At 39.7% G+C, this 19,077-nt stretch overlaps 1 protein-coding gene across 1 annotated transcript in view; it reads right to left on the reverse strand.

Moving 5' to 3' along the window:
* Positions 1 to 19,077, reverse strand: part of LOC138354484 (oxysterol-binding protein 1-like) — a 164,508-nt gene that overhangs the window by 21,395 nt on the left and 124,036 nt on the right. The window contains exon 2 of the mRNA XM_069308800.1: positions 17,386 to 17,560. Coding sequence (XP_069164901.1) covers positions 17,386 to 17,560 — 175 coding nt within the window. The remainder of the gene's footprint in view (positions 1 to 17,385; positions 17,561 to 19,077) is intronic.

Raw genomic sequence — 19,077 nt, forward strand, 5'->3', positions numbered from 1 at the left:
ATGCAATTGAGCATTGCATACCAGCATGTGCTTTTGCACCTCTGTGTGCCCAAGTAAGTAGTATTTCAAATGCAAGCTTACAAGAACCATGAGATTGTAGACTGATAAATTTTGATAGACCCTCACATGTTTAACACCCCCCTTACACACACACACACCCCTACAAACACCCCCCTACACACACACACACGATAAGCTGATAATGTTAAATGCTTACAGCCCATCAGCAACCAACACATGGACAAAGGAAGAACTGGATGACAAACGAGAGGGCCTCATAATGGTCATGAGAGAGATTATGGCAAGAGCTGACAAAGATAAATCCCAATTGTTGGTACTGGAGGAATTCAACTTTAAGGCGATAGACTGGGAGGCCTACAAGGCAAGAACAGAGGACATTTGGACAGGCCGATTTATAAACCTCATCTTTGAGACATTCATGTATCAATACGTCAAGCAGGCCACAAGAATGAGGGAAGGGGATGTTCCGTCAGTACTGGATCTAATATTCACCACGAAAGAAGAGGTATTTGACATCCAGTACCTTCCTCCCTTGGGAAAGAGTGATCACGTCCTCTTGGACATTAAATATGCCATGCGATACAATCTAGTAGAGAATGGGGACATTGAAACAGTTGTTAAACTTGATTTTAAGAGAGGACATTATGGGGAACTCAGAAATTTGTTCATGGGTATCATTGGACAGACTTGTTACTAGGCAAGGAAGTAAATGAGATGTATGCCATATTTTTCTAAATATACGATGAAGGTACACAAACATTCATACCAAAACAAAGATGCAACCATAGGAAATAGGGTTGGTTCAACAGAAATTGCGAGAGGGCCAGAGACTAAAAGAGACAAGCATGGAATCATTATAGGAAGAGGCTAAACCCCCAACCATACCAGTGATACAATGATGCGAGAAAAAACTACACGTCAGTAAGGAGAGAGGCAGAGAGGAACTTTGAGAACGGTATAGCAGACAAATGTAAATCAGATCCAGGCCTTTTCTATAAATTCATTAAAAGCAAGCTGCAGGTAAAGGATAATATTCAGAGGTTGAAAATGGGGGACAAATACACAGAAAATGAAAAGAAAATGTGTGAAACATTAAACGAAAAGTTCCAAAGTGAGTTTTTACAAAATGAGATCTTCAGGGAACCAGACAATAAGAATTCCAGAGAACAACATAGAGGCATCTAGAGACGAAGTGAAATAAATGCTCTTGGAGCTAAGAAATTACAAAGCAGTTGGCCCAGATGGAATTTCACCATGGGTTCTGAAAGAATGTGCACCCGAGCTCAGCATATCACTTCAGCTGATTTTTCAGACTTCCCTGTGTACAGGAGTTGTAGCTGATGTGTGGAAAAAGGCAAACATAGTTCCAATCTACAAAAGTGGCAGCAGAGAAGACCCCCTCAATTATAGACCTGTATCATTGACAAGTGTAATAGTCAAAATATTTGAAAAAATACTTAAAACTAAATGGGTAGAACACCTGGATAAACGATATAATATCAGACAGACAATATGGCTTTCAATCTGGTAGATTCTGTGTATCAAATTTACTCGGTTTCTATGATCGAGCCACAGAGATTTTACAGGAAAGAGATGGTTGGGTTGACTGCATCTATCTGGACCTAAAAAAGGCTTTTGACAGAGTTCCACACAAGAGATTGTTCTAGAAACTAGAAAATATTAGAGGGTGACAGGTAATCTTCTAACATGGATGAAAAATTTTCTGACTAATAGAAAAATGACGGCAGTAATCACAGGCAATGTATCGGACCACAGAAATGTCAGAAGTAAAGTACCACAGGGTTCAGTTCTTGCACTGGTAATGTTCATTGTCTACATAAACGATTTACCAGATGGAATACAATATTATATGAACATGTTTGCTGATGATGCTAAGATAATAGAGAAGATAAGAAACTTAGATGATTGCCATGCCCTTCAAGAAGACCTTAACAAATTAAGTGTATGGAGCAACACTTGGCAAATGGAATTTTATGTGAATAAATGCCATGTTATGGAATGTGAAATAAGAGAACACAGACCCCACACAACATATAAATTATGTGAGAAATCTTTAAAGAATTCTGATAAAGAAAGATCTAGGGGGGGGGGGGGGGTTCTAGATAGAAAACTATTACCAGAGGACCACCAAGTACATTGTGCAAGGAGCCTATGCTACACTTTCTAACTTCAGAATTGGTTTTAAATACAGTAACACCTCTACTTACAATTGCCCCGACTTAAGCTATTTTCGAGTTACGATGCAAGTACGGTCGGAAAATGTGACAAGACTTACAATAGTGTCGTCAACTAACGATATGCGTTGATACGCATTTGGGACGACCGAGCGCATGGTTCCTGGTAGCACGAGCCGACCTGCCTCAGTTTACTAGAGCCGCCCACTTAGTGACGATCACTTGTAAGAAATTCCATTATTTTGGTGATTTTTTTGTCTTTTGAAAATAAAACTATTATATATCATGCCATGGGTCACAAGAAAGTCAGTGGTAAGGTTCAACCTAAGAAAACACATGTGAGGATGACCACAGAAGAAAAACAAGAGATCTTTCGTAAACATGAAAATGGTATGAGGGTTGTTGATGTAGAGGATGTCCCTTGTTTATTAAGAAAATGTGTGCAGCATGGAATGAACTGCAAACTTTTGCTGAAACGACTCACCCAAATCAAGCTGCAGTAGGGCGTTGCCTTAACCTTTTCAATGGCACTGATACATCACTACAGACTAATGTTAAAATGAAGGGAAAAATAAATCTCCATGGACAAATTTTTAGTGAGACAGACAAGTAGTGAACCACAACCAGGTCCTCATGATATGTGGGCAAAACGTAGGAGTGTACCTCAGAGAAGTCATGACTGCCTGATGTTTAGGCATGAGAAAAAAATGTTTAAAAGGCTCGTTCAGTGGATGTCAGGTAGGCTGCTCCATTTTCTATAAAAAATATAAATAAAAAAAAGTTAAGAAAAAATCACTGCCTGATGTTATAATGGAAGGGGACTCCCCTTTTAAACACAAACACATCTCCTCTTCCCCTCCTCACAGTCTTCCATATGTCAACAATTAAGATAAGCAATAATTTGTACATACTTTAGTACTAAAGATTTGGGTGAAATAGGTTTTACTTAAGTTAATTTTTTTGAGAGTGTGGAACGGATTAATTCAATTCCCATTATTTCTTATGGGAAAATTTGTTCCAACTTACGATACTTCTCTGGGAATGGATTACCGTCGTAAGTCGCGGCCCCCACTATACCCGAATGGCGAAATACTGAAGAAATTGTTCATGACCTTTGTTAAACCAAAGCTGGAATATGCAACAGTTGTTTGGTACCTATATCTTAAGAAGCACATCAACAAACTGGAAAAGGTGCAAAGACATGTCACTAAGTGTCTCCCAGAACTGAAGGATAAGAGCTACGAGGAGAGGTTAGAGGCATTAAATGTGCCAAAACTAGACGATAGAAAAAAAGGGGCGATATGATAACTACATACAAAATAGTAACATAAATCAATAAAGAAGAATTCCTGAGACCTGGAACGTCAAGAACAAGAGGTCATAGATTTAAACTAACAAAACAAAGCTGCTGGAAAAATATAAGAAAATTCACTTTTGCAAACAGAGTGGTAGACGGTTGGAACAAGTTAGGCGAGAAGGTGGAGGAGGCCACGAGCGAAGCTCTCATCCTGTAACTACATACTAAGTGGAAGCAGGGAAAACCCTTCAATTATAGACCTGTATCATTGACAAGTGTAGTCAAAATATTGGAAAAATAATTAAAACTAAATGGGAAGAACACCTGGAGAAAAATTATATAATGACAGTATAGTTTTCGATCTGGTAGATCCTGTGTAATGAATCTACTCAGTTTCTATGATAGAGCCACAGAGATTGCACAGGAATGAGAACGTTAGGTTGACTACATCTACCTGGACCTAAAAAGGGCATTCAACAGAGTTCCACAAAAGAGGTTGTTCTGGAAACTGGAAGCTACTGGAGAGTGACAGGGAAACTTCTGACATGTATGAGAAATGCTCTAACAGACAGAAAAATTTATTCTTACAGGGGAAGTCCAAAAATTACCATTCCTTGAGGTTACCTTGAGGTGATTCCGGCCCTGCAGCCTGGTCATCGACCAGGCCTTCTCGTTGCTGGACTGCTCAACCAGGCTGTTGGATGCGGCTGCTCACAGCCTGACTTATGAGTCACAGCCTGGTTGATCAGGTATCTTTTGGAGGTGTTTGTCAAGTTCTCTCTTGAACACTGTGAGAGGTCAGCCAGTTATGCCCCTTATGTGTAGTGGAAGTGTGTTGAATAGCCTCGGTCCTCTGATATTGATAAGAGTTCTCAGAGTACCTGTTGCACCTATGCTTTTCAATGGGGTAGTCTGCACATCCTGCCATGCCTTCTGGTCTCATGTGATGTTATTTTTGTGTGCAGGTTTGGAACCAGTCCCTCTACTATTTTCCACGTGTAAATTATTATGTATCTCTCCCGCCTGCATTCAAGAGAATACAGATTTAGGCTCTTTGGTCAGTCCCAATAATTTAGATGCTTTACCGAGTGGATTCTAGCAGTAAACGATCTCTGCACACTATCCAGGTCAGCAATTTCTCCAGCTTTGAAAAGGGCTGTCATTGTGCAGCAGTACTCCACTCTAGAGAGCACTAGCGTCTTGAAAAGTATCATCATCGGTATAGCATCTCTGGTGTGAAAGGTTCTTGTTATCCAACCTGTCATTTTTCTTGCAGTTATGACGGCTACTTTATTGTGTTCTTTAAAGGTAAGGTCTTCCGACATGAGTACACCCAAATCTTTTACATTGCCTTTTCGTTTTATGTTATGATTTGCCTGAGTTTTGTACGTGGTTTCCATTTTTATATTTTCCTTTTTTCCGTAGCTCATGAGCTGGAACTTATCTTTGTTAAATACCCATAGAAAGACCTGATTTACATCTGATTCGAGGTTTGCTGTGTCCTCTATGTTGTCTTCTCATAAAAAATCCTAGTGTCATCTGCAAAGGATGATACAGTGTTATGGGTTGTGTCCTTGTCTATGTCCGATATGAAGATGAGAAAAAGTACTGGAGCAAGCACAGTACCCTGGGGGACCGAGCTCTTCATGGTTGATGGACCGGATTTGATTTTGTTGACTCTTACACATTGGGTTCTATTAGTCAGAAAATTAGTCAGAAAAATTGTAGATCCATCTGCCTATCTTTCCAGTAATTCCTTTTGAACGTATTTTATGTGCAATAACACCATGGTCACATTTGTTGAAGGCTTTTGCAAAATCTGTGTAAATTACATCAGCATTTTGTTTGTCTTCCATGGCATCAAGTACCATGTCATAGTGGTCCAGCAACTGTGATCGGCAAGAGCACCCTGTTCTGAAACTATGTCGTCTGGGGTAATGGAGATGCTGTGATTCCATATATTTTGTGATCTTATTTCTAAGCACACTCTCAAAGATTTTTATGATGTGTGATGTTAATGCTATCGGTCTGTAATTCTTGGCCTCTGCCTTATTTCCTCTTTTAGGAGTGGTGCTATCTTTGCTGTTTTTAGTATGTCAGGGATAACGCCAGTATCTAGGCTTTGTCTGGAAGATCCCTATTCACATTTTTTACTTTACTTTTAAGACCATATTCACATTTTTTTATGGCACAACCACCATAATTCTTATTTCCACACACACACACACACACTATAAATCAAAAATATAATTTAAAAGAGAAACTTAAGCTTACCTTGTTGTAGTTTGTCTTCTTGTGTGTTACTGTATATCTTGAAATGTGTAGTTTTAGAAAATTTATGTAACCTAATCTCAAGTTATCCAAATTTCTGTTTGGATGTGGCAAAATTTGGCAGAAAATTGTCCAAACCCAATTTTGTCCAGATAATGCAAATACAGCGGTACAGTGGGCCCTCGACTTACAATAATTTCGAGTTACGATGTAAATTTGATCGAAAATTGCGACTCGTATTACCATAGTGTTGTCGACTAACGATATTTGTTGATACACGTTTGGGTCGACAGAGCGGTGGTTCCCGGTCACGCGGGCCTACCTGCCTCAGTTTACTAGAGCTGCCCGCTTAATGATGATCACGACTAAGAAATTCCATTTTTGTGGCGATTTTTTGCTTTTTGAACATAAAACTCACATCATGGGTCCCAAGAAAGTCAGTGGTAAGGTTCAACATATGAAAACACATGTAAGAATGACCATAGAGGAAAAACAAGAGATCATACATAAACATGAAAATGTTGTTGTTGAACTAGCTAGGTGATACAGTACAACAAATTTTCAGAGAAGGAGGCGGCAGTATTAGAGGATGTCCCTTCCTCATTAATTAAGAAAATGTGTGCAGTATGGGAAGAACTGCAAAGTTTTGCTGAAAATAATCACCCAGATAAAGTTTTAACAGGCCGTTGCATTGATCTTTTTAATGACAATGTGATGCCTCACTACAGACAAGTGTTGGAAAGACGGGAAAAACATTCTTCAATGGAACGATTTCTAGTGAGAAAATCAAGCAGTGAGCCAGAAGCAGGTCCTAGTGATACGCAGGCAAAATGTGCCAGAGTGTGTACCCCAGAGAAGTCCTCACTACCTAATGAGGACGGAAGGGGGATTCCCGCTTCAAACAGTAACACCTCTCCTCCTCCCTCCTCCTCACCATCTTCCATATGCCATCAAGAGTCCTCCATAAAGGTAAGATAAACATATGTACTGTATTGTAGTTAGAGAAAAAATTGTTTTCAGTGCAAAATGTATTTTTAAGTTAATATTTTTGAGGGTGTGGGGTGGATTAATTCAATTCCCTTTATTTCTTATAGGTAAAATCGTTTCGACTTACGACACGTCTCTGGGAACGAATTACCATCGTAAATCGAGGCCCCACTGTACCTTCATTTATGATTCTAATCCATTCCCAGAGACACGTCGTACACCAAAACGAATTTTCCCTTAAGAAATAGTGTAAATTTAATTAATCCGTTCCACACCCCCCAAAAATAGTTACTTAAAAATACATTTTATACCAAATACCAGCCATTTTGGACTACAATATAGTATATCTTACCTTTAATGAGGACTCTTGTTGGTGTATGGAAGACCGTGAGGAAGGAAGGACGGAGGAGAGGTGTTAATGTTTGGAAGGGGCATCCCCTTCCATTATAACAGCAGTGATGACATTTCTGGGGCACTCTTTCCTACGTTTTGCAGGAATACCACTAGGACCTGGTTGTGGCTCTCTGCTTGCTCGTCTTACTAAGAATCTGTTTATTGACACTTGTTTTTCCCTAAATTTTAACACTTGTCTGTAGTTACACTTCGCATTGTCTCTATGAATGATCTCTTTTTTTTTCCTATACAGTATTGTCATCCTCACAACTATTTTCTTAGGTTGAACTTGACCACTGACTTTCTTGGGACCCATGACATGATACATAATAAAAACTTAAATGATAAAAACAAATAAGCACAAAAATAAAGAAATTCTTCACAAAGAATTTAAGTGTGGTCACGGTCATCACTATGTGGAATATACTGGTAAACAAACTGACTGCGCCTCGCCCTGCGCCCCCAGCACCCCATGCTCGTTTGACCCATACGCATATTAACAGACGTCGTCTTCCAAATAAAACGTCGTATACCAATTCAAATTTTACGATCAATTTGATGTCATACACCAAAAATTTTTTACTCTAGGGCAGTCGCACACCAAGGTACCACTGTACTGTATTTGGTTCAGGAGGCTTCAAATAAACGAGCTCATGCAGTATCTCTACACAAACGATCTACTGGAGGGAATACCAAGCTACATGATAATGATGCATTTGATATGGAAAGTCAGGTACAGTACTTAAAATAATAATAAATAATAATTAAATAACTATTTAAATATAAATAATTATCATTATTGTTATTAATAAATTATTATTCTTTGTGTCAGGGAACAGGCAGCTAGTGAATATATATATATATATTTTTTAGGCTTGTATCGATGTCCCTCCCCCCGCCCCCCCTTAGCGTTGAATTACTGACCCTCTCCAGGATGCAACCCCACAACAAGCTGACTAACTCTTTGGGTACCTATTTTCTGCCAGGTGAGCATTAGGTGATAGGAAATGTGCCCAACCTTTTGTCCCACCCTAGATTCGAAATGGAATTCCTGACTGCGAGTGGAGAACGAACCCGACTGCCCTCCAAAATGACTTGGACAAAATAATGAGCAGAGCAATGCATAGATGGAATTAAATAAATATATTTCATGTAGTGGAATGCAGAACAAGAAAGAACAGGCCACACTTGACCTACAAATTAATGGAAAAGATATTAAAAATTCCTGAGGAGGAGAGGGATTAGGAGTGGTTTTCAAGAGTAAGCTGTCACCTGAGGACCACAAAAGGTATTGTGAGAGGAGCCTATGTTATGCTAGCAAATTTCAGAAGCACAATTAAATATATGGACAGAGAAGTATTTAAGAAATTGGTCAGGTAATACGAGACTAAAATAGGAATATACAGAAGTCGTGTGGTTACCAACACCTCAAGAATATAAACAAATTAAAAAGTGCAAAGACATAAAGTACTACTAAATGGCTTCTGAAACTGAAAAACAAGAGTTATGAGGAGAGGCTAGAGGTATTCAATACAATATGCCAAAGCTAGAAGGAAAAAGAGGCAAGCGATGAGTCACAATAACGTGGCTGAAGAATGTTGACCAAACCACACACTAGAAGGTGAAGGGACGACGACGTTTCAGTCCGTCCTGGACCATTCTCAAGTCTATTGTCACAATCGACTTGAGAATTGTCCAGGACGGACCGAAACGTCGTCGCCCCTTCACTTTCTAGTGTGTGGTCTGGTCAACAGATGCAATTTAGCCTCTTTTACACCTAACAAAACACCTACTACAGTATGTACAAAATAGTATCTACTACTTGAGGTTATCTTGAGATGATTTTGGGGCTTAGTGTCCCCGCGGCCCAGTCCTCAACCAGGCCTCCTTTTGTTACACACCCCCAGGAAGCAACCCGTAGCAGCTGTCTAACTCCCAGGTACATATTTACTGCTAGGTGAACCGAGCATCAGGGTGAAAATCTGCCCATTTATTTCTGCCACCACTGGGAATCGAACCCGGAACCTTAGGACTACGAATCCCGAGCTGTGTCCACTCAGTTGTCAGGGTCCCCTGGGCCTGTAGTAACAGGAATCAATAAAATAGACCAGGAGAAAGCTTTTAAACCTGCAATTTCAAAACAAGAGGTCATAGACGGGGGAAAAAAAAGGGGGGGGGCGGGAGGGGAAGGGGGGGGGGGGAGGGGGGGGAAGGGGGGGGGGAAGGGGGGGGGGAAGGGGGGGGGGGAAGGGGGGGGGGGGAAGGGGGGGGAAGGGGGAGGGGAAGGGGGAGGGGAGGAAAGGGGGGGGAAGGGGGGGAAGGGGGGGAAGGGGGGGGAAGGGAGGGGGGCATTATCAGGGGAAAATGCCAAGCCATTCAAACTATATAGCCCTTTGATGGGGCCAGGAAAAGGAATTCGGATAGGACAGGGGAAAGGAATGGTGCCCAACCACTTTGATGGTCGAAGATTGAACGGCTAACTGCATGAAGCGAGACTGTCGCTCTACCATCCAGCCCAAGTGTTTGGGCCAAGGGTGGGGGTTGAGGGAAAGGGGGGGGGTCTGAAAAACATTTGAAAGTTCTCTTTTGGGAACAGATCTATAGAATACTGGAGTAAGTTAAACGAGGTGATGGTGGATACCAACACCATCAGTAGTTTCAAATTCTCATATGACAAGAAGTACTGTAACTATGGGCAATTACACACACCAAGTCACTCAAGGCATCAAGTATAAACTCATCTGTTAACACTCTGCCAGGCTAATAACTCATAATGCATCCTTATACAGTGGCACCTCAGCTTACAAATTTAATCCGTTCCCAGAGACAGTTCGTAACCCGAAAATTAGTAAACCAAAGTGAATTTTCCCATAAGAAATAATATAAATTGAATGAATCCATTCCACACTCCTAAAAAAATTAACTTCAAAGTAAACTTTATACTTAATTCACCCAAATCTGCAGTACTAAAGTACTGTATACATATACAAGTTATTACTTAACATTATTGATGACTTGTTGGCGAATGGAAGACAGTGAGGAGGTGGGGGGAGGGGGGGGGTAGAGGTGTTAGTGTTTGGAAGGGGAGTCCCCTTCCATTATAACATCAGGCAGTGATTATAACGGCCTGACACACTGAACTAACTTTTTTAACATTGTCTTTTCAATTTTTTTATTTTATTATAGTAAATGGAGCAGCCTACCTGACATATACTGAACGAACATTTTTGACATTTTTCAAATTTTTTTAAATTTTTTGTTTTTTCCAAACATCAGGCAGTGATGACTTCTCTGGGGGGGTACACACTCTGGTACGTTTTACCTGCATAACACTAGGACCTGCTTGTGGCTCACTGCTTGTTTTTCTCACTAAAAACCTGTCTAGTGACACTTTTTCCCCACTTTGTAACACTTGTCTGAAACGAGACATCACATTAAAAAGGTTAACACAACGGCCTACTACAGCTTGCTCTGGGTGAATTAATAACTTTTCAACATTCTCAAGTGTTTGTATTCTTTGTTTCGTGATTGTTGATACGCCTTTTGCCCCTTTAGCACTCAGTCTTTTTTTTTTAGCAAGTACAGTGCATATCGTTGACATAGATTTATTGTACTGCCTAGCTAATTCAACAACCCTTGTACCATTTTCAAGTTTACGAATGATCTCTTGTTTTTCCTCTATGGTCATTCCCAGGTGTGTTTTCTTGGCTTGAACCTTACCACTGGCTTTTTTGAGACCCATGGCAAAATATATAACTTGTCTGTTCAAATAGCCAAAACTAAAAAATAAAATTAAATTCTTTACAAAGAATTCAGGCGTGATAGTCACTAGGCAGGAGGCACTGGTAAACTGAGGTGCAATGACCGTGCTACCATGCGCTAGATAGGCCATACGCGCATCACCAAACTTCGTTTCCCGAGGCAAAGTTCGTAACCTGATTCAAATTTTATGAATAAATCGGGCTCGTAACCCGAAAAGTCCGTAAAGAGGGGCATTCGTAAGCTGAGGTATCACTATGAATATACTCAGTCTGGGCGAGGATGCATGCAGAGTTCAAAATTAAAATATTAATTTAAAATTCTTTTTGACCCCTGATCATTATGGGACTAGTTTTAGAATGCTCGCCTTTTGATTGTGAACAATTTGATACCAAATTGAACAATTGTAGCACGAAAATTGAGGTGGCAAAACTGGAGAGAGTATAAATATTTGAGTGCGGGTGGTGGGTGGGTGGGTGGGTGCGCGCTCACAGGTAAAACTCAGCCTAACTTAGGTAATTACACTTGGATAATTACCCCAAGTGTAGTTACAGGATGAGAGCTATGCTCGTGGTGTCCCATCTACCCAGCACTCTGTCATATAACGCTTTGAAGCTACTGACTGTTTTGGCCTCAACCACCACCTCAACTTGTTCCAACCGTCTACCACTCTGTTTGCGAAAGTGAATTTTCTTATATTTCTTCGGAATCTTTGTTTAATTAGTTTAAATCTATGACCTCTTGTGTATTGCTGCATTGGGTGCTCTTGGGTGTGCTGCATGTGGTGCTGGGCCATTTGATCTTACAGTATATGCATATATTCTTTTAGGGAATTCTATTGCGAAATATTTGACAACAAAATGAACGACGTAGCACAAAAATTTTGGCGAGAAAACTGGAGAGAATACCTGTACACATTTTAGTGCGGGTGCGCACAGACGTGAAATGCTCGGCCCATCTTGGGGTGTGCTGGACAGTGCCCGCCGGGCAAAGTGTTAAGTCAATTTGCAAATTTATAACTTAAGAGGAATTAGATTAATCTAAACTTGCAGACTTATAAACCAACAGTACAGTATTAGCGAAGTTTGATTAATCTGTATTGTTCTACCTTTAACCTAACCAACCTGGTGGTGCTCTCTGTTGGGAGAATGGCTCAGGAGGACCAAACACACTGCCTGCTTCAGATGAACTTGAAGATACAGGGCCTTGTACACCTATGGAGATTTCTGATGAGTCTACAAGGTCTAACTTGATATAAATCACACACAATGAAACATGAGCACTTTTCCTCATCAAATTGCTGAATATATACTTAAGTCCAGAATTGCATCCTATTGATGAATTCTGACACCATTAATACTGTACTCACTTATTCACTTCAAGAAGAGAGTGAACTTCTAATGTTCACTCTTCTTGCTCCATTTCTCAATTTTACTGCATTTGGCTAACATTTTAATCTCGCATGCAGACAGGCTGAACCATACCTTCAAACTAACACTAAAAGAACTAGGCATATTTAGATTGCATAAGGGTGAGCAAGTAAAATATCTTTGGATTTGCATATACTGTATGAGGCTATGAAGATGTTGCAGTAATAATTTTAAAATTTTTTGTTGGGGCAGGCAGCCTGTGTATTTAAGTACATTAGGCTTATATCAAGGTCTCCCAAGGCCAAACTACTGACCCTTCCCAGGATGCAACTCCACAACAGTTGACTAACTCCCGGGTAACTATTTACTTAGGAGCACCTAACTACTAGGTAAACAAACGCAAAGATAGGAAACGTGCCCAACAATTTCTGTCCCGCCTGGGATTTCCGATCATGAGTTGAGAATGAACCCAACTGTACTACCGAGACCCTCAAATGAATTCACAGGGGAAAAGATTAGTTATTATAATGAATATAGAGCAAAATGAGTCCATTACAATATGAAGTAGAATATATGCTGTTCAGGGAGTACTATACCGTATAATAAACAGAGGGTGGTATGATAAACAATAATGTGCTGTAGTGATTGTAGCGCTTGTGGCTGTAATTGTGGTTGTAGTGATCATTACATATCAGTGTCTATAGAAAGTTTGATTAGTTTTTTATGCTCTGCCTTCTAGCTTTTTTTGCCTGATTAACTTTTAAGTCTTTTGACATTAATGTGGACTACCTATGGGGAATTTTAATAGTTGTCCTACTATTGAAGCCCAACCTGGGACCAGTCTTCTCAAGTGATTGCTTGGTCTATGAGGATGTTTGTCTTCATAGTCCACAAGCACACAATCACAGTTTGATTCAGTAACAATATTACTATTATTATTATTTATATATACAAGAGTTCTTACATTCTTGTACAGCCACTAGTACACGTAGCGTTTCGGGCAACATCAGCATAACATAACATCAGCATAAACTTCTCAAGTTCACTCTTGAAAGCTTCAACTGTTGTTCTAGCAACATTTTGTACATCTGTTGACAGGAGGTTGAAGAGTTGTGAACGTCTGACTTAACATTTTCCGTCTTCCATCTAGATCTTCTTGTCCTACCTTTTCTAAATTTAAACTTTTTTTTTTCAACTTTATCTATTCCCCCCCTCAATAACTTTAATGTTGTAATTATAATCCCTCTGGTTGTATATTTGTAGAACAAATGATTAGATACTATAGGCTTGAGATTGCTGGATTGTTTGAAACATAGGATAGATATGCATGAAGTACTGTACAGTATAGAAATCAGTTTTTCTTGTATAAAATAGGAGCTGTCTCACATGGGCAAACTAGTCTTCCATGGTTTTCCGTATTCATATGCTCATATATTGTGACTGACTCAGCCAACTCAAGTGTCCAGGAGGCCCAGGCAATTCTGAAACCCCTATAGCATTCTGACACTCATATCGGTAAAACATCACCAAGTCAAGTTAATACAGTCAAATCAAGTGTTAACCCTGTAACAGTCACAACTTTCCCATTTTAGCATCAAAGATCATCAAGAGCAACAAGAAGTCTGACCTAATCTCCTATATAACCAGATTGAGAAGACCAAGGAAAAAGTGCTAGCAAGTCCTTGTACTAAAGAAGAGTGCCACCCTCTATGTGAATTAACTGTGTTCACATGATCTATTTAACAACAGCCAGTCTCCATGCTCCACACTCCATCTCTGAATCTGTTATCTATCATCCAGGTGCAAGCATACCACCTCCCCAACCAAGTTCACCATCCTGCCTAATGACGGTACCCACATCCCCTGTTGCAGCTGTGCCTTCATCACCCAGGGTGCCACTTTTCAGGTCAGTAGTAGTAACCAGTGGTCCCTACCCATGCTGTATGTTATTTTGAGTATCTCACTTTCATTGACACCATTAAATTGAGTAATAAGCAGGTGTTCACAAGGGTCTCATGTGGGACCCTTGGAATGTATGTACTTGAGAGGTTATCTTGAGATGATTTCGAGGCTTAGCATCCCCACGGCTCAGTCCTCGACCAGGCCTCCTTTTTGTTACACACCCCCAGCAAGCAGCCTGCAGCAGCTGTCTAACTTCCAAGTACCTGTTCACTGCTAGGTGAACAGGTGCATCTGGGTGAAAGAAACTCTACCCATTTGTTTCCACCTCCACCAGGGATCGAATCCGGAACTTTAGGACTGCGATTCCCAAGCGCTGTCCACTCAGATGTCAGGCCCCCTACATAATAGTTTAATAAGTACAGCTACAGTATATGTAATTTCTCTCTCTTCACAGTGCTTCTCGATCCATGACATTTGTGCGTGTTCCCTTATCATTTTTTATTCCCAACACATGTCCCCAAGGTTCTCCTGTTATTGCTGGAACTTAAAATGTAGTGCACCTAAAACAGCATTTACCAGTGTCAAACGAGTCAAGTTAATTATATGTCCTAGTCTTTATTCACTAATTAAGCTAACATTAATCCCACTTTGTCGTCATGCTGTAATGTAGCTCATTAAATAATGATAAAGTGTGACATCCGTTTTCTCTGAATGCCTCCTGCCCATTCAATCAATCAATCGAATCTGTGTATTGCACTCAAAGTGCTAGCGAGCATATTGATAGTATAAATGATACCGAGCCAAATACGCTTCTAAGATGCCATCTTCCGCAGATGAGCATACGAAGCACCCCTCCTGACATTTGAAATCATTACTCCTGTAATAAAGGTACAGTAAAACTCATGACGGCTAATAAAGCTTCCATACCACATATAATGCATAGTGTATAATGCATAACTTACTCCACATTTCACTCACTCCATTCACTAATACCACATCTCGTGTGTACTTTCTTATTGTTATACCCATCTCGCATACTTACATCAGCAGCTTTCCTCGAAAACTTATAACCACTGCTTATACTATTGAGCACTACCTTGCATACCAAAGTTCTCCTTTTATTTGTCAGTGTTTGAAATATAATATTATCTTTCAGTTATTTCTTAACATGTTACATACAGTACAATACATTCATTTCATTGTAATATTCATCTTCTCTACCACACTTCTACCACTTCCATACAGTATAGCACACTCTCCTAGTACCACTGTTATCAAAACACTGCCCCTATGAACTTAAATCTCACTAACTCTTCCAGTGTCTTTTCCCACTTTATATTATTTTATACTTCAACTCGTTCCCTTTTCTCAAACACGACCCTACTTTTCTTACAATGGCTTTCATTAGGGAAAAGGTAACTTATTACTGATTGCACTACAAGCTGACACATACACTATAGACTCTAACAATGGGTGAATGAGTTTATGACAACAGGGGACAACAGCAATGTTTCCCCCTAAGTCAGTAATGGAGTATAATACAAGTGGATCTTAAAAGGAAAGACAACAGAACATTAAAGGGTATAGCAACCAGGTACGTAGTAATATTATTCCAGTCCAAGAGAGCTAGATCACAAGTGCTGGATATATTTACGTTATTACAGTGGGACCTCAGACATATACCCCAAAATGTGTTACCCAGTTATCTTGTGATATTCGACTGGTGAAGAGATGTCCAACGTTGCAGCCAAGTGGAGGTGATATTCATCCAAGATAACTGCAGTAAGTTTTAGTGGCATTACATATTTATGTAATAAATATTAATGAGACCATACATTATGTGGTCTCTCATATTGTCAAATGTTTAAATATGAGATATAGGGCACATCCCATGTGATATCATCTTGAACCATTCTTGTGAAAGGTAAAAAAAAGTAATCTGTAATTGGTTCTACTGGTAGTATCCCTGGCATCAGAAGTTATTTATAACAATTTTGTTGTACCTATGCTTGCTTGTTTGGGAGTGTGATCAAGGTACAACTACCACTGATTTTTTTAAAAAACTCAAATCTGTTATTAGGGATTACATAGCCTAATAACTAAGAGAACTGTCTTTGCAACCACCATGCTCATCTTTAATGTGTCAAAGCCCATATGTAGAGGTGTTCCCCAGATACTGCACAGAGAAAGTAATGGTTTGAAAACACCACAAAAAAATGTCTTAAAAACTAAGGTTCCCCATGAAAGATACTCAATAAGATGGGTAATAACAAAAAAGTTCAGTTGGGCAAAGGGAAAGGAACTATCAGGAGAAAGTGCCAAGCCATTATGACTATATAGCACTTGGAAATAATCAGGAAAAGGATTTGGGATGGGACAGGATGGTGCCCAACCACTTGGACAGTTGGGGATTGAATGCTGAACTGCTTGAAGCAAGATCATTGCTCTACCATCCAGCCCAAGTGGTTGGGCAAGTTGTGTTGGGGATAATTACACACCTTCATAACGAGATACCGATCAGAACTTTTAGTGATTTCCTATGCCTGGATTTGCAAACGAAAAGACTGGGGGTACCAGTTTTTTCTTCACAAATCTAGGTTGAATCAGGAAATTTTGGGGCATTAAAGCTCCAAAAGTTGTAATAAAAAAAAAAATCTCTGCATGAGGGAGAGGGGAGATATGGGACATCTTTAATCCTAGTTCCAAGTTCTATGTACTCTTAAGTTTTATGAGATGTTATTTCTTGCTTATCCAACACTAAACATAGTAAAGAGTACAGTACAGTATTTCCATTTTAAGATATGTGAACTAATGTGTACTGTACATATCATGCACCAGAACTACTTCAAAACTGTACAAATAACTATACAGTACATATAAAATACAAGCAAACAAATATCAATTCAGCATCAATAATTAGTTTTCTTAAATTGCATGAAATAACCTAAAGAAATTCTATGCATTTAACAAATTTTAAATACAAGCAAGCTAGAAAGAATTGTCTTAACATTTTTAAAAGTCAAAACTAATTGTTTTATCTTATTCATGAAGCACAAAACAACTGACATCCTCAATTCATTATGTTCGAATACAACCAATCACCAACTTAAACAGATATCTGAACAAGTTTCAGCCTTCATGGATGTCCTATTAGAAATATGATGATGCTGCTGAGCCATATTCAACATACCAGGTGGCATGGCTTGGCTCATCTGTTCCTTGGCCTCCTGCTCAAGATGGGAATGTTGGCGGGCAAGCTGCTCCACCATATCTTCCAGCCTTACACGCTGGTCGCGTTCATGTTGCAGAAGACGCTGCCATTTGCGCCCTGCAGTGCTGCTTACCTCAACATAGTCATTACAAGCCTGCAGGTAAAAGAAAAGAAATAAATACAGTATACTTGCAATATTAAATAATGCCACCAAAAATTTTATATGGTTGAAAATATTGTTTTATGTTGTACGTTTTTTTATATGGTCTATCCCAATATATCTGCAGGATGAAAATTTGTTACTAAAGATTTTTAAAAACTGCCACCAAGCTACATTACTGTAATAACCTCTATCTATAATGATATATGTACAGTACTTATACTTCAATAAGTAAATTTAATGTTACAATTACTGTACAACTGCCTTCTAAAATTATGTGGCAGCAAACGGCAATTTAAGAACATTCCACACACCACATCTCGGCAGACCACTGAGGCCTGGTGCAGATGGCCAGCCGGTTGAGGTAAGGAATAATATTTATCTTGCTTTCAGTCCATAAATATCCTACATAACCCCTTTATCCAATTTGTTGGCCTCTGCCGCTGCCACTGACAACTTCACCCAAGTGCTCACCATAATCTAATTATACCCATTTACATTATTTCTTGCCAACTTTTTAGGGCCACAGTGCTAACAACACTGTAAACCAGGTATGACAGGGCAGATCTCATTGAAACTTTAAATACAGTACTGAACAATTTGGAGGAGGTTGATGAGGAAAATTTCTTCAAAAGGTCAGGTGTAACACAAAGAGCAACAGTTTCAACCTCAACAAGCCACAATGTATGACTGAGAACAGGAGATGCTTTTCCGTCCACAGGGTTATAAATACGTTACCCGTAAGATAACTGCCTACTGGCTGAAGCCGTAAATGCCAAAACTCTGGTAACAGTTAAAGCACAGCTGGAAAAGACCATCACAGCAAATGGTGTTGGTGAGGGGGGGGGGGGTGGGGGGTGGAAAGAGACCTTTGACAAGCCGCCGGCTTCCTGTCCTTATCGAGTCCACCTGTGTTAGTGGCTCTCAGGTAATATGACAGTCTCGCAACTCATTTTAGATGGACGTTATCAGGGACATTAATTTGACGAGAAACTTTTATGAGAAAGAGATAGGAGATCTAACAGATACAGGCTGACAATGAGGAGGGGTAGGCCACACGAACAGTCGACAAAACATAGGTAGGGCTATCGCAGAAATATAAGTACTGTATAATATTGATCTTCACTTTTAAACAAACTTATTTTACCAGATACTTGTAAGAGAGTAATCGCAATTACATGTACTGTATGATATTAACAACAACATTTCAAAAATTAAGTTTTGAAAAAGGAACAGCTTAATTGAAATATAAGATGCACACGGCCTCGGAAGACACTCGGAATCAAGACACACGTGGAATCAAGAAACACGCGGACTCAAGACACAGGATCAAGACACATGCTGACTCAAGACACACATGGGATCAAGACATTTCAAAGTAAGATAGCAATGAGAGTAGTTATACTGAAGTCTGAACACCATCGGTTTGTTTAATATACTCTTGTTCAGTGAGTGCCTTTTGCCCGGTGACCACATGTCTGCCTGGTAACCACACCTTTGAACAAATCCAC

The sequence above is a fragment of the Procambarus clarkii genome, chromosome 63, assembly GCF_040958095.1.
Source record: "Procambarus clarkii isolate CNS0578487 chromosome 63, FALCON_Pclarkii_2.0, whole genome shotgun sequence".
Classification (NCBI taxonomy): domain Eukaryota; kingdom Metazoa; phylum Arthropoda; class Malacostraca; order Decapoda; family Cambaridae; genus Procambarus; species Procambarus clarkii.